The sequence below is a fragment of the Aristolochia californica genome, unplaced genomic scaffold (genome assembly GCF_029961685.1).
Source record: "Aristolochia californica isolate CCGP_79_NKW_82.1479 unplaced genomic scaffold, dmAriCali1.0.hap1 SCAF_2, whole genome shotgun sequence".
Classification (NCBI taxonomy): domain Eukaryota; kingdom Viridiplantae; phylum Streptophyta; class Magnoliopsida; order Piperales; family Aristolochiaceae; genus Aristolochia; species Aristolochia californica.
In genome coordinates, this window is record NW_027181881.1 from 51149827 (window position 1) to 51166263 (window position 16437).

General features: G+C 34.9%; 1 protein-coding gene across 1 annotated transcript in view; it reads left to right on the top strand.

Moving 5' to 3' along the window:
* Window positions 1-8540: 8540 nt before the first annotated feature.
* LOC137957290 (E3 ubiquitin-protein ligase IPI1-like) overlaps window positions 8541-16437 on the top strand; it is a 30766-nt gene continuing 22869 nt past the window's right edge. Inside the window, exons 1-2 of the mRNA XM_068805048.1 lie at window positions 8541-9001; window positions 11000-11169. Coding sequence (XP_068661149.1) covers window positions 8845-9001; window positions 11000-11169 — 327 coding nt within the window. The 5' untranslated portion in view covers window positions 8541-8844. The remainder of the gene's footprint in view (window positions 9002-10999; window positions 11170-16437) is intronic.

Here is a 16437-nt window from a genome sequence, read left to right on the forward strand (position 1 = left end):
TTAAATTCTAAAGGAGTTAGAATTATAATTGATGCCAAGTTTGACTGAGCGAATAAAGCTGCCCTGGTTTTTTTAGGGTTTTTAGGATGCGATGCGCAAGTGGATGATTGGGAAGTAACACAAATAATAGGATATTTTGATAGACGGAAGAGAAAGTGATACTCCCCACTCCCCAGTGGCCAACGAATATGCCCCGCCGTCCGCCGTCTTAGATCAACCTTCACATCAAAATACACAATTTTTTATTATTTTTTAAATGATAAAAATATGAAAAGGAGGTTTGTTAAAATATGGGACACTAAGGGACCCTTTTTGTCATCATAAAAAAACAAAATAACGAAAAAAAAAACTTTGCTTTTCTCTTTGATTGGTTTTCTTGCATTTGTGCCACAATAAGAAATAACATAAAAAGTACGTATAGTGCTTAATGGTTTATTTTTCCTATAATAGTTTAATATCCAAGTAATAGAAAACTAATTTTCCTATCGTTTTTAACAGCCCTTAAAAGGCAAGAGTAATCAATAAGAATAAAGAGAAAAAAGTTCTCATCCCCAAAAATTACACAAACGTTAGAAATTTTTTGTCAGCGGAAAAATATTCATGGGACATTTTCCTCTTGGCACAAGCAAAGCCTAATGGTCTCTAAAAATGTTTTTCTACTTACAACTATTCTTTTAGTATTTTGTGGAAAAGACACTAACAAGGCCTAAAATTTTTAAATGGTATTAGTATAATTTCTTTAAAAAATTTAAAAAATAAAATTTGTTTATCACATGATCAACTCTAATTTGGACTTTAATAGTATTGATTGCATGATTGACGTGATTAAACCTTGTTATGAAGAGACAAACGTGATTCCATTTGACTCAAATGATTTGCAAGTCGATCAGATCTAGAATTTCAATATCCAACTAAATTTGGTCCATTTACAACCCTATAAAAACAAGTGCTGAGGGAAGTAAGGGTTGAAGTTTGGTGGTAGTGTCAACGAGGGTTAGCGTAGAAGCGAAGATATTTTAGGAAGCAATGGCTGGTATGGATTTAGGGTTTTGGGTGTTGGTGTAGGGTTAGGCTACTGAGGTAAGGGAAGGTCAATGGGGCAATGACAAACTGTTATCCCCAAAAAACCAACTTCCGCCCCACCAAAGCTTGGCGTAGTTCAAGAATGACAAATAAGGATAAAAAAACACTCTTTGTGATATATATTTCACCATTGTTTCTTTTGTCCCATGAATTGAACCGGAAAAGATCGTGTTGGCCTTCTTCTCGATTTGATCTTTGCTCATACATACTATGATATGTCTTTTAAAAAATAATCATATTCATAACCCGATTTGTTGTTCCATAAATTAAACTTAAAGACTTTTCTTTTAAAGTTTATTTTTATAATACAAAGATCTAGTCTTTCATCTTCTCAGGGTCGAAGATTGTATGTTTCGTGCAACTTGACCTTTTTAGAGTAAAGACGGTTTCTCCTTGTAGAAATATCATTTTGAGGAGAAATTTATATATTATAATATAAAGCATATCATCTACACATTAAAAAAAAAAAAAGGAAATTCAGCTTTGGTACCACTATTATGATCCGAGTTAATCTCAAGGGGATGAATAGTAGTAATTTTGTATTTTCAGCATAATAGGGGACACAAGATACAAAGGCGTATTTGAGTTAGGTTTGGAATCCCCCACTTGTTGGCTTTCTTTTATTAACTAGACTTTCCCATCAATTTTTTAATCAAACTTAAGCTTTTGATGGGAAAAAATTCATTTAATTCCCTTTAACCCCTTTTAGGTCAAAACTCAAAAAGATCATGATCAGACGGATGAGATAATTATTTCACATGTTTCACACCAAATGACTTTTCGTATTGGATCAACCATGTATGTTATATATATATATATATATATATATATATAGAGAGAGAGAGAGAGAGAGAGAGAGAGAGAGAGAGAGAGAGAGAGAGATGAGCTAGATCAAACACAAAATGGCTATAATATGAAAAATACAAAAATTCAACCCGGACCGTATGATCTTCATCAAAGGGTGAGGCAAAAAGTTGCTTCTTGATCCCTTTCTTTCCCGCTCTCTTCTCATTTCTTGCCTAACCCATTGCTCACCCAATTCTCATTCGCATACGATGTCACTACCTCCTTTTCCTTACAACCTCACCTCATTCCCTTCCACCAAGCCTCCTTGTTGTCTAGTTTCCTCTTCCTCAAAAAATATTCTTTGTCGCCTCTCATTCCCTCCCGCCCAGTATCTCCCTCGTCGTCATCCAATCTCCTCTTCCTTGAAAAATCTTCTTTGTTACCTCTCATTCCCTCTTGCCCAACGTCTCCATCATCATCTCGTTGTCATTCCATTGCAATGTATGAACCAAGCTTAATCAAACTAGCACCTTATCAATTTTTATTTTTTTATTTTTTTTACAAAAGCTCTGTTAGAGAACAATAAGATTATTTAGCTATTGCTTAGTCTACTTAAATTTTGATTTTGCTTTGTTTGCTGATTCGACTTCTTTTTTTTTGCATTATCTGCTTAAATTTGGATTAATTTCGTTAGTGAGTGCAATTTTTTTTTTATATATTTTGAATTTTTTGTTGAAAGCTGGTATGAAATTGATGTTTTGTATAGATGATATTGTATCATCACCCATATGTACTTGTCTTTGGAGTAAGATTGAATTTTGAACTTGCAATTAGAAGTTCTTGTGATAATTTATTTATGTCAAGCTTCAATAATCTCCGTTGCTCATGTTTATGCAATGACTCGTGAATGATCAAAGCTTCAACCTCCTTGATTTTTTTAATTTTATATTGTTGGTTCTTCACATTAATTCTGTGATGGGTCCCCTTTTTCTTTCTTAGTTGTTTTGTTATTTGAAATGATGTTATGCTATCCCAGAACATGATATGGTTGAGAAGGCTAAATATTGACCAGGTAGACAAATACACAATGTTTTGAAGCATTGCAAGTGGGATTGGTAAGAAAACTATCAAGTTACCCAAAAGAAATATAGGCCACCTAGCGAGAGGAACAAATTCTCATAACTTGAAAAAACTAATTCTAGTAATCGGTAATCTGGAGTAATGTTGAAATGCAAGGCCTTCAAATGAGTGTAGACCTTTGAGAACAACTTATTGTTTATATATTTTTGTTGAGGCCATTTGCTAAGTTTTTTGTTTTTTTAGTCATATTGAAATATGAATTACAAGTTGTGTTAAGTTGGTTGTGAAGTTTCTAAAGAATCCCTTCTTTGTCCAAAATAATATCTGGAAACCGCTAATGGTAAAAATTGAATGTCAATTCCATCTAACACTTGTGCAAATTTTGATGAATTGAAGAGCAAAACTAGTAGAGTTTTAATTAATTGATGTAAAATCAAGATGTCGATTTTCAGATTTATTAGGTCTTAAAATAGTGCCAATAATCTGTATTTGTAACAATCAAATAAAGTCTTGTTTTTAAATTACGTTCTAATGTTACTTTGCACTAAGGATTGAATGGCAACATGTACTATGTTGACCATATGGTGTGTATGTCCATGTCTTTCTATGCTTTAGCGCTTTTTGGATGTTATTCGGGATTGTTAAGAGATAAATTAAATTATTTTAAAATTTTAATTAATTTAGAAATTAAATTCGAAATGAAATTATGTAAAAGATTAGGAAAATAATGACAAATAAATCAACATAATTTCCTAAAATTAAGAGAAAATCTTGATTAATTTTTTATTTCTTAAATTAAAAAATATGAATCCTTGATTAAGGAATCAAATAACCCTTCATTAGCCAATACATAGGCATGTCTTAATTATAAAATTTATTTCGATTCAATAAAATATTTTCCTTTCTTTTCATTTGTGGATTAGACTCATAGGGTTGAATCCCGTAAAATTAGTTTGTGTTTTTTGTTCCTTTCATTTTCTATTTCATTTTCGCATAGAAATTTATCATACTATCAAAGTTGAAGGTTTGATTTTGCTATTTTTGTTTTGTAGTTAATTTTTATATAAATTTGTGTGTTATTTATTTTATTATGTTCATTCAAATTGATTCATGCATTAGATGGATTGGTTCACTACGAGTATTTTACCTCTTGTTTCAACAAAATCCATTGAAAAATATTTTATAATTTTGTGTTTTCCACTAACTGGCATTGTGTTTTTTTACTACTTTCTTCATTGCAATATTGTGATTTTTTATTTATATTGAAGTATTAGTTTGAAAGAGGACTCAAATTTGTGTATTTACGCTCTTGTTTTGTCAAAATCTATGAAGAAATGATGGTGCAAATAAGATTTCAAATTCCTGGTTGATTTTACGTCGAGAGGAAGACAATGAGCTAGAGTGGCTCCCCCTGATAGGCACGCTGGTTCATGCATCCAGTTTTAGAAATTGGCTCCGACATTGGAACCATGTGTAGACCTGATACGATGGTATAGGCTCTGCAACACTTAACTGCATGTCTATTTGACACGGAGGTTCAATTCCAACATGAGGATCCGATGCACAGTTCCAGATCCGTGTTGGAAAACTGACAAAGAATCCGCATAAACACATCGCATCTGCTTTAGTGTTCGCATCGCATTACATTATTGGATCTGAATCCAACGTCCAGATCTGATGCGTGATCTGAATAGAAGATCTAATCGGTTGCTGTATTCGTTTAATATTTTTTGGTTTGGTTTTATCATTTTGTAACCCGAACCATACCACTTTTTGGTTCAAATAAAAAACTCTCAAATTGTCTTCATTTTTATTGAATTTTTATCGTTATTTTTATAAAAAAATACACTATTTATTTTTTAAAAAAGGGGGAAGAATTGAGAAGGGATTTATTTATTGAATCGGTAAGGAGATATTTTTTCTTTTTGGTATTAGGAATAGGGGTTTTGTGACAGATATAATCTCATATCCTACACCATTTTCAAATATCATATTAATACATTTTTTCCATACACCGTGTACCACTATTTTATCTCATTTTTATCACATTATTTGTTTAAATAATTTTTTTTATGATGGATATTGGACGTGCAAGTTGGATGACCCCCTCCATAGTCATTACTATTTTATCAAGATTTTCTTCATCCCATATGTCGCTTCATTAGACCATCAATAATACCAAACACCAAGAAAGTCCCCTTCACAAGATTGAGGTTATATATTGTGAGACAACAAGTTTTATTTCCTCTTACCCCCAATACAATTTGAGGGGGTATGTTAAGAGACAAATTAAATTAATTTAGAGACTAAATTGGAAATTAAATTATGCAATAAATTAGGGAAATAATGACAAATCTGTCCCAAGAAAAAATCTCGATTGATTTTTTATTTCTTAAATTAAGAAAATTTGAATTCTTAATTAAAGAATCAAATAATTCTCCATTAGCCTCTAAATAGGCCTAAATTAATTGTAAAATTTATTTTGATTCAATAAAATTTCTCCCACTCTCTTTCCGTTCATGGATTAGGCTCCTAGGGCTGAACCACATAAAATTGGTTTGTATTTTTTTGTTCCTTTCATCTTCAATTTCATTTTCGCTTAGAAATTTCTTAGGGATTGGTTACATTTGACTTCCTTTGCTTTATGTATATTTTTCTTTTAAGGCTATGAAATTTGCATAACAAGAGATTAACTTCTCAAATTTCTAGCGTATTTCTTATGTTTTTTTGCTTGATTGGACTTTTTTGACAGAGAAAGTGACAATGGTGGGAATATCTCAGTTCCAAAAAAATTAGTTGGGGACCTACAAAGTTTTTTTTAATAATTAATTGTTTTCTATTAAGTTGTGGAGCCTAATTAACGCCTTACGCTGAGTTGGTCGAACCTTCGCGGTTAGGTAGCCGTAGGGGTTGAAAGAGGGCGGGAAGCTCCCTCCCTGGGGTGAGGGGGCGGAGCCCTTGTCCGATCCACGATATATTGACTACTGTTTTATTAAAGACAATTTTGGAATTTCACTCTTGTAATGTTGCCCGAGCTTTCTCTTTAAATTGGGGGGGCACCACTATTAGGGTTTTATGATCTTAATCCGAGGAGCATCTCGAGTTACAGCCTGAGAGATTAGAGAGAAACACCTTTAAGTGTGTGATTTTTCTTGTAAACTATTTAATATTAATAGTGGATTATTGAAGCGGTGAAAGACATGACGTAGTCTCACTCTGAGGCAAACTTATATAAATCTTGTTGTATTTTTTCATGTTTGTTTTTCCTTTCTTAATCGTTTATTATTATTTTTCTTGTTAGTTTGAAATTAGGGCGCCTAATTCCTAACATTTTCAAACTATTTTGGATATACAGATATCTTATATGTTTTAACTAGAACGTTTCAGAAGTCGTTAGATTTTTTGCCTCTTGTCATTTATTGATGAATGTTTTGTGTATATTATTCTTTTATAAATTGTTTTAATGCGTTCATGTGCTTTCTTTGTAAAGATGGAGTGAGATGAAAAAACAAACATATGTCAAGAATTAGTAGATGATAAAAAGCCAATAGTAGGTAAGTTTTTTTACTCAATTGAGGAAACAAAAATATTTTATTATAATTATGCTAGGGATAGAGGATTTAGTGTACGTAAAAGCTTTGTGAATTATTGACAGTATACCAAAGAAATGAATGGTAGAATGTTCACATGTTCAAAACAATAATATGCAAGGAGAAATCATAAATTTGATGAAACCATAAAAACAAAAGCGAGGAATCAAAGAGTTGGATGTGGGGCATTAATTAGATACACTAAAGATTTTGATGAAAAGTGGAAAGCGGTGAAATTTGTGGAGGGCCACAATCACATCCTGTTGACTCCTCGTAAAAGGCAATTTTTGCCCTTGAATAGGCAAATTACACAAGTGCATAGAAACTTGTTTGATACATTTAAAATTGCTAATGTTACTACATCAAAAGTTATTTATTTCTTTGAGATATTATCTGGAGGATATGACAAGGTTGGGTATACTAAAAGAGATATTAGAAATTATGAGAGGGACAAGAGACATTAATTAATACACTCTGATGCTCAAATATTGTTAGATCATTTCAAGGATCTAGAAAAAGTAAATCATTCATTTTTCTATTTGTATGAAATGAATAATGAGATGAGGTTAACTCACTGTTTCACTGTTTTTGGACAGATAGAGAGGATAGTAATGCACATCACAATTTTGGTGAAGCAATTGGTTTTGATACTATTGATAATGCTAACCAATAGAAACTGAGTTTTTTTACCTTTTACTGGAGTAATTCAGCATGGGCAGTCTACAACATTTGGTTGTGGGTTATTGAAGGATGAGAAGGGGGTTCATTTATTTGGCTATTTCAACAATTTCTCACTGCTATGTCAAACCAGCAACCTCGTGCAATTGTAATAGATCAGGATTCTAGTATAGCACATGCAATCAAAATTGTATTTCCAAATACTTTGAACATGTATTGTTTGTGGCATTTATTTGGGTATGATGAACAGGGCAAGCGATAGGTTAGGCGAGAAATGAGAAGAGAGGGAAAGAGCAGGGAGTGGGGAGCGTGACTTTCGCCTCCGCTGTGGATGAAAATCAAACGTTCTAAAAATTGATTAATTTATTTTTTGCATCATAACGAATTCGTACCTTATCAAGCCTATATATACAGGGTATCTACACGAATTTATTGATTTATTTCTTTATTTTTCTTTATTGGGTAAGGTGATATAGTTTGATACTACCACCCATAATGTAATGGAAAAATGGAAAATATTTATTTCCTTATGACTTAGAATTATTTGAAGAAGTTATAGCTTAGGCTAAAATCCATATAGGGGTATCTACACTAAAGAGATCGTCCATAGACCTATGTCCACTTGTACTCTAGATGCTTGATGCTTGTGACATTGCAGGGTGCAACAATTCTAAAAGCAGTCTATTCATGTGGACCCATGTCCATGTTTTTTCCTCATGCTCATTAGTTGATGTGTTTTCATTTTTCAAGAGAACATAACATGCAAACGTATGTGTTTGTACCATCAATTTCTACAACAATCATCAGGTAGGATGGTTCTAGAGCATCCTATGCGTTTTGATGGTTCTCGAACCGCTTATGCGTACCCATCCCTTCTCATATCGGATTTAAAACTGAGTCATCCAACATGAGGTACACATGATCGGTAGCCCAACCATCTTTAATTTATTCCTATCATTTTCATATAATAATATGATTAAGATATTGTCATTTGACCAGTCCAATGCAGTCAAGCGCTGGCCGCCCATCACCGCTTACCCTGATTTTTTCAGTTAACGTCCCGGTTAGTGGTGGTTCCCCAACTTACCTACCCAATAATGGCGTTGGACGGCCAGCTGAGAATACCTGTTCATCCTATTAAAAAGCCGCTAAAGTACAGAGCACGTGAACAAAAATCACCTACTCCAAGTGTCCAAGTGTTCTTCGCTCTTTCTGTATTTCTGAATAATCTTTCTCAGGAAACACGTTGAGTCAATCATGCCTTGAGTGGACTAAACTCGGATATATTTCCCAAAAATAGTCACTTAATTTTCGCCGTCCGATCACTACCATCGGTCGGCGGAGAGGCTCCTCTCTCTGACTATAAAATCCCATGATCGCGGAAGTATATTCCGTGTATTGACCGGTCCGAAGGAGGAGAGAGAGCTCCCAATCGCTTCCCGTCTGGACGGATTTTCCGCTTTTCTTCCCTCGATTTTTCCCTGCGATTTCCACCGGAGCTTCTTCGGCCTTTTCATCCCCGACTTCTCGGCTGTTGCCTGCCTTCGTTCTTCGCCGTTTCGGTGAATATTCTGTGTTACGCTGCTTGCGAGCTTTGTTTGTTGGTGAGGCGGTTTCTTATGAAGGCATGGGTTTAGGGAAAACGAATCTGTGTGATGATCGAGGCGGGGATGTGGTTTCGGTGGTCGCATCCACGGTCTCCTGCTCGATCTGCCTTGACTCTGTGACGGATAATGGGGATCGATCCACGGCGAAACTGCAGTGTGGGCATGAATTTCACCTAGGTATGTCGGCATATGGCCTCTCTTGTTTAATGTGTTGTTATTAATTGTCTTGCTTCTTTGTGGAATGTGGAATTTAGGTTGCCTGGCTTATTGGTTTATCTGCTTGATGTACGTACCTTCAGCGGTGATCCTAAAGATGTAGAATTTATGTCGAAGTATTACTAGAATTATGTGTAAAATTTGTTGCCTTCTGTGTGATATGTCATGTAGAACTAGGTGTTTGAATACTGGCTTTGCTTAGAAGCTGTAAAGGTTGTGCAGAACTTAAAATTATATTGGAGTTGGATTTTATGAGTTATTCCTTAACCAATGATGCAGGTTAGAGTCAACCATAAAAAAAATTTATTTCTTTGATTACACCATCTGTATAGATTTTAGGATAAGATTATAATGTGCGAGGTGCAACTATATGTAAAAAGTGGATCGATTTGCACATAGTCGTACAAGGTTATGTATGCTGTATTTGTTTATTGACTTTCCAAGCTGTAAAGTGTGGAAAATTTCCTCGTCAATTGATTTTTTGCATTTAATTGGGTATGAATTATTCCAGTTCCAATCTTTCTATTAATAGTTTTGCTATTTGTACATATTATTTTGTTTTTTTTTTTTGTGAAGTAGCAAGTGATAGTCAGGGCTTTAGAACTGTTTTAGTAATAGTTTTTTTACAATTTTAAGGCATGGGGGGTAGGTGTTTAGATGGTAGTTTCCTTTGGAAAATGTAGAATTATGTGAAGATTGGTATTTAGTTGTTCCATGTGTTGGACTGCCCTTGAGACTGATACTTTGTATAGATGTTAATTTTATTCATCAAATTATCTGGAGACATGGTGCAAGTTTTATGGTTCTTACTTTGTTCTTTTTTTTTTTAGACGTGTGAAACATTTAAAGGCTGATTTTCCTGTTTTATAAGGTCTTCTTATTTCTCTAAAAAAAGATAATAAGTAGAGATGAATGAGAATTAGCTTCTCTGCCTCTGTTCCAGCCTGTCTATTCTTTTTTGCCATTTTCTTCAACATTTGCATTCTGGATTAGTAGTTTTCAAGTTTTAGGTATTAGCTCTGGAAAGCTGAACTTAAAAAAAGCCCAGAATACATTATCAGTGAAGAAAAGGATATGCTAACGAAGAAAACATGAATAACATCAAAGAGACATAAACTAGTCCATTGTAAGTTAATATTAAACTGACCTGACGCACTAACTGAATGCTGTAATTTCCAATTTAAGTTGTTAATTAAGAGATGAACATATTAAAATTTAGCAATGTTAAAATTGATTACCAAGTGAGTTGAAAAAAATTTAAACCTTTTTCTATGAAATTGAAATTATGTTAAACCTGACTAGGCTGATATTAGTAAAGCCTTCAATGAAATCTTTGCCGGTGGTAAGAGGAATGACGTGAACCATGTCTAAGTTTCTTTGACCATTTGCTTCCTTGTAGGTTTCAGGGGAACCTTCCCCCTGACTATCTCCTAGTCTTCTCTGTTTTTAATGGTTGTGCATACACTCTGTCATGAGATTGATAATATATTTTAAACTGAGAATGTGTTTTTCACTGTGTCATTAGAATTACACTATGTTGTCTACTGTCTCAGCAGAATTGATACGATGTTTTACTCTATCTCATCGCAATTGACATGATGTTTTACACTGTATCATCAGAATTGACTTGATGTTTTACTCTGTATCATCAGAATTGACATGATGTTTTACTCTGTATCATCACAATTGACATGTTGTTTTACACTGTGTCATCGGAGTTGACACAATGTATTACATTTGTGTAATCAGAAATGACAGCATGAAAAATATTCAAGTGATCAATTAATTTATGTTATTTTACATTTGCGCTCTTCTAGTTTGTAGATACCATTGTCGAAAAGATAACTTTAATGAGTACATGAATGAAACTTGACAGAAGAAAGTTTTTATTCCGTGTAAGTATTGTGCTTTCTGCTTACTATTGCATTCTCACTAACTTGTTATCATCCTTCTCTTCAGATTGCATTGGCTCAGCCTTCAATGCTAAGGGATCGATGCAATGCCCTAATTGCCGCAAAATCGAGAAAGGTCAGTGGCTTTATGCAAATGGATATCGATCATTCCCGGAGTTTAGCATTGATGACTGGACTCATGATGAAGATCTCTATGATCTGAGTTACTCAGATATGGTACACTACAAAATGAACTCAATCATCTGAAATTGTTCTAAATATTGTTTAGCAGAGAGTTATGCCATTCATTTACGCGGGTTCCAAGTATTAGCTGGCCTTCAAATTATAAATTTTGAGCAATTGATGTCTTTTTAAGTTATCAAAGTTGTAAATAAAATGTGAAACCATTCTTTGTGAAGGCCCTATTATTTTTAAATTCCATCCATGTCTCAGCTTATGACTTGGAATGCTGAATATTAGAACATATTAGGCAGGATTTCTGAAGTTCATTAATGTGTGCTATGCTATTAGGAATATGAGACTCTTGAGTGTCTATTTTTTTCTCTATTTGGTATTGTCCATGAACTTTTCGTAACTTTGGTGCATTCCTGTCAGTTTATGCTCATATTTTTAATGTAGTCGTAGTGATATTCTTGTGATGCTGATAACAAGTCATGCTAAATCCAGTCTTTGGGATCTGTAAATCTACTCCTCCAAGTTGCCAATAATTGAAGTATGCTGATGTTTTGCAACACATTGGTTCAGCTTTGGAATGGTGCGCTTTGTACCATTTCGTTTCTTGGATGCTAAAAAACCGTCATGCTCAATGAGCATATCTGTGGTTTTGCTTTTTCATGGTGTTGTTACAGACTCTAGGAATCCATAATGTCTAGTGCATAATATTCACGATGGGCGTGCCTGCCAGAGGTGTATGATTTCTTCTCTTAGGATTCACAGGTGCTGAAACGATTCTCCTAAGCAAATTTTGTATTCTGAATAGAAAAACTGAAACACAGTTTGCTTCACATGAAGATGTTCCAAAAATGTCTTGGAGCAGACATGAGGATAGTGAGACTCAAGAATTCCTTGTTAAATCTGGTGTGATGAAACTGTTCTAGTAGGATTTATCATGCTTCTTACAAGGAATTTTTGTTGGAGGCTTCAGTTTTCTGGGCGTTTGTTATCCCTCTATTACTTATTCTTTTTTTTCTTTTTTTCATACATACAACTATGGGGACCTTGAGTCTGTTTTCTTGTCCAATTTAGGAATTGCTGAATTATGAAAACTATGTAGGCATGAAAAATAAACTTTAAAAAATTGGCCAGCTTTACAGACCTGGCCAGAAATTCTTAATAATTCGTGAAACACATGTGGCAGCACGTGTTTTGGTTTTTGGAAAGGAAGAGGATAATTTAAGAATTTCTTACATGTGGCTGCCTTGTGGTTTTCTTGTTTTTTTTAGTTCTCTTAGTTGGGCCATTTTTCTATCATAAAGGCCTTATTTTTGGGCATTTTCAGCTTTTGTAGTGTGCCTTGTCATGGGTGCTTCCAGTGTTTCTAGATTTTTAAAAATTTTCCCAAGGGCACAAGCAGAAAAAGGTACTATTCCATGTAGATCATAATAGTGGACTAACTGGTGTTTGGAGGTGAAACCGTACTAATAATTATCAGCCTCTAGATAGAGATGTTTCTGGTGATGGTAACTGGAAAGTCTATATGGAGCATAAGACAGTTAGTCAAAGTTGATCTTTGAGTCTTTGAAAGGTAATTGTTAGAAAATGTGATTAGAGCTACTTCAGTCATTTTTGTCTATGTAATACTTCCTTCCAGGAGACTGATAGCATGGTAGAAAACTAGTCTATAAGTTACTATGTTTTCTTTCTCTTTGTTGGTCTTATATTGAGTGCATTCTAAACTTATGGCCTAAGGAGCATTCTTGGCTTTTGTCCATCTTGTCACTTAAGCAAATATAAAGGATATTTGGGGTCGATTTCAACTCCAAACTAATGTAGCCTCTCATGCTGCTCTCTTCCTCTTCTTTCTCCTTTCTTATTTTCTCTCTTCTTCACTTTATTGCTTCAATTCCTTGTTTCTCTACATGGTATCAGAATAATAGAGTTTGAGCTTGGGATTTTTCTTGTGAATCTTTTCATGCTCCATTCTCAAAATCTACAAGGAACATTTACATAAGTTGTTCTACTGAGGGAGTAAAGATTTGATTTTTCCTTTTCTCTTTCTGCCATAACCATTCGGCGTCATCTCGCTGCTGTTCTTGGTTTATATTCTAATATTGTTTGAGTGGTTGAGAAGAAGTCTAATCTATTATAGTTGGATTGATAGTATCTCTATAGTGTTGGAATTTTTTTTGCCTTGGATCTGGTGTGTTTGAGGCCCACTTAAAAGGAAATCTGTGCAGGTAGGATTAGGTTATTTAGTTGTTGAGAATAGATAATGGCTGAATCTGGTAAGATTGTTGGTCCTATTAAGCCTCTTGAAAGTCACGAGAGTAAGATTCCCATTCCATTCTGATTACTTGTGTGAAGTTGAATGGACAAAATTATGTGAATTGGTCTAGGTCTGTACTTATGTTTCTAAAAGCAAAAAGAAAGGCAAAATCAGAAGATCTTTTCGATCTTGTAACTGAGGATTAGGAGGCAAAGGATAATCAAGTAATTGCCTGGTTGGTAAACAATATGGAATCTAGATTTAACCATCAGGTTACTAGTTGTGGGACATCAAAATCTATGGTGAAATACTCTTGCGTTTATTCTGTCTCAGAAAAGTAGTCTCTCATAAAATGTATGAATTATATGCAAAATATTTTAGTCTGCAGAGAGGAGATTGATCCATTATAGTTTACTTTACTGAAATGCCAGGGATTCTATAGTAAATTTACTACTAATGTTGATAAAACTTTGTAGGGAGAAGAATTAGATTTAGGTGGCTAGATTACTATTAGGAATTAGATGCCCTAATTCTAAACTAACAAGAGCAATAATAATAATCGCGGAAGAAGGAAAAACATGCACGAACATACAAAAAGATTTATACAGGTTCGCCTGAAGGTGAGACTATGTCTTGTCTTCCGCCGTTTCAGTAATCCATTATGAAGATGAAATAGTTTACAATGAGAAATTGCATACATTTACATGTGTTTTTCTCTAACCTCTCTTGGGCCGCGACTCTCCTTCTCCGTGATGATAATAAAACCCTAACAACGACGCCCTCCAAATATAAAGAGAAAATTAGGGCAACCGGAACCCCCCAAACTACCCTTAATAAAACAACGGTCAATATATCGTGGAACTTTCAAGGGCTCCTCTCCCCCTTCCAACCCACAAGGCGACCTTACTGCGAAGGTCGACACGTGTACCGACTCGGCCTAAGGCATTAATTAGGCTCTACAACATAACAATCTCCCACTTGGAGACTAATCCATCATCAATATCTCCTTTGTAGTGGCAACAACTTCTCAATCCTCAGAGAGAAGTCTAACTGAAGTTACACACAACTTTAGTTTCTCAATCGTAATGGTCTTTGTCAACATATTTGTCGGATTCTGATTCCCTTGAATCTTTTCAAGTGCTAATACTCCATCCTCAAGAGCCGATTTAATGAAGTGATAACACACCTGTTTGTGCTTTGTTCTGGCATGATAAACATGGTTCTTTGCTAAATGAATAGCATTCCGATTGTCGCAATACAACACATTCTTCCCATGATTGAGACCTAATTCTTCCCAGAAAGACTGCAACTATACCATATCATTGTTGGCTTCAGTCACGACGACATTTCGCCTCAGTGGTGGAAAGAGCAACTATCTTCTGCAACTTCGAGACTCAACTAACCGTTGTATCAATGATACTCTTCCTGCCATCAATGTCTCCAGACATGTCACCATCTGCATAACTCTGTAATCCTAAGTCTGACTTTCTGAAACATAAGGCTGTGTCTGCAGTGCCTCTCAAATACCTGAGAATCCACTTCACTGCTTCCCAATGTTGTTTACCCGGATTACTCATATATCTGCTCACAACTCCCATTGCATGAGCTATGTTTGGTCTAGTGCACACCATGGCATACATGAGGTTACCAATAGCAGAAGCATAAGACACATTGGCCATGTAGGCTCGCTTCTGCTCTGTAGAAGGTGATTGCTCCTTAGATAGCCTAAAGTGACTAACCAAAGGAGTACTCACTCATTTTGCATCGTTCATGTTGAACCTGCTCAACACCTTCTTCACATATTCTTCTTGTGATAGTTTCAAGACATCAATATCTCTAGTAATCCTCATCCCAATGATTTTTTTTGCAGCACCCAAATCATTCATTGCAAACTTCTTGGACAACTCCTTTTTCAACTTATATATTTCTTGTTTGCAAGAACCTGCTATCAAAATGTCATCAACATATAACAATAGAATGATGTAGGAGTCATCAAACTTCTTCACATAACAACAATGATTTACCTGGCACCACAAGAAACTATTACTACTCATAAAGGTGTCAAACTTCTTATACCATTGTCTTGGAGCCTGTTTAAGACCATACAAGCTCTTTTGAAGTTTGCACACCATTTTCTCCTTTTCTTGTGCTTTGAAACCCTGTGGCTGCATCATGTATATTTCTTCCTTCAAATCACATTAAGAAAGGGTGTCTTTGCATCCAATTACTCGCAGGTCTTCATTTGTAACTAGTCCAAACACTGTTCTAATAGTAGTCAATTTCACTATTGGAGAGAATCTCAGTGTAGTTAATGTTTTTTTCTGTTGAAAGCCCTTTACCACTAGTCTTGCACTGTACCGCTTGATGCCATCATGTTCATCATTTATTCGGTACACCCATTTGTTTTGTAAGGCCTTCTTCCCTTTTGGTAACTCAGTCAATTGCCATGTCTGATTGGATAACAGTGAGGCCATCTCATCCCTCATGGGCAACTCCCACTTGGTTGGTTCATCAACTTGTACAACTTCTTCATAACTCTCTGGTTCACCTTTATCAGTCAATAAAATATAATTGTGCAGGGGAGTACCTCTGTGGTGGTTTGCTAGTTCTGGTTGATATCCTGAGTTTAGTCACAGGAATGTTTTGATTTACTTCTGGGATATGTTTTCTTGGTCTTCCTAAGCAATATTCTTCATCTCAATAACTGGATGATCTCTCAATTGAATCACTTCTGACTTCTTGGATTCATCATTTGTGCTCTCAAACTCTGTTCTCAATCTGTCTTTATACAAGACACCTTCATTGACGATCACGTCCTTGCTCTTGATAACTTTACGACTTGGGTCATCCCATAAGCGATAACCAAACTCGGTATCACCATAGCCAATAAAGAAACATATCTTAGATTTAGCATCAAGTTTACTTCTAATAGCATAATCAATATGAATATAAGAAATACAAAAAAAACTTTCAAGAAAGAAAGGTTTACCTCCTTGCCGCTCCAGACCACCTCTTCTGATATTTTGCAATCCAATGGTGTTGAGGGACCTCTGTTGATC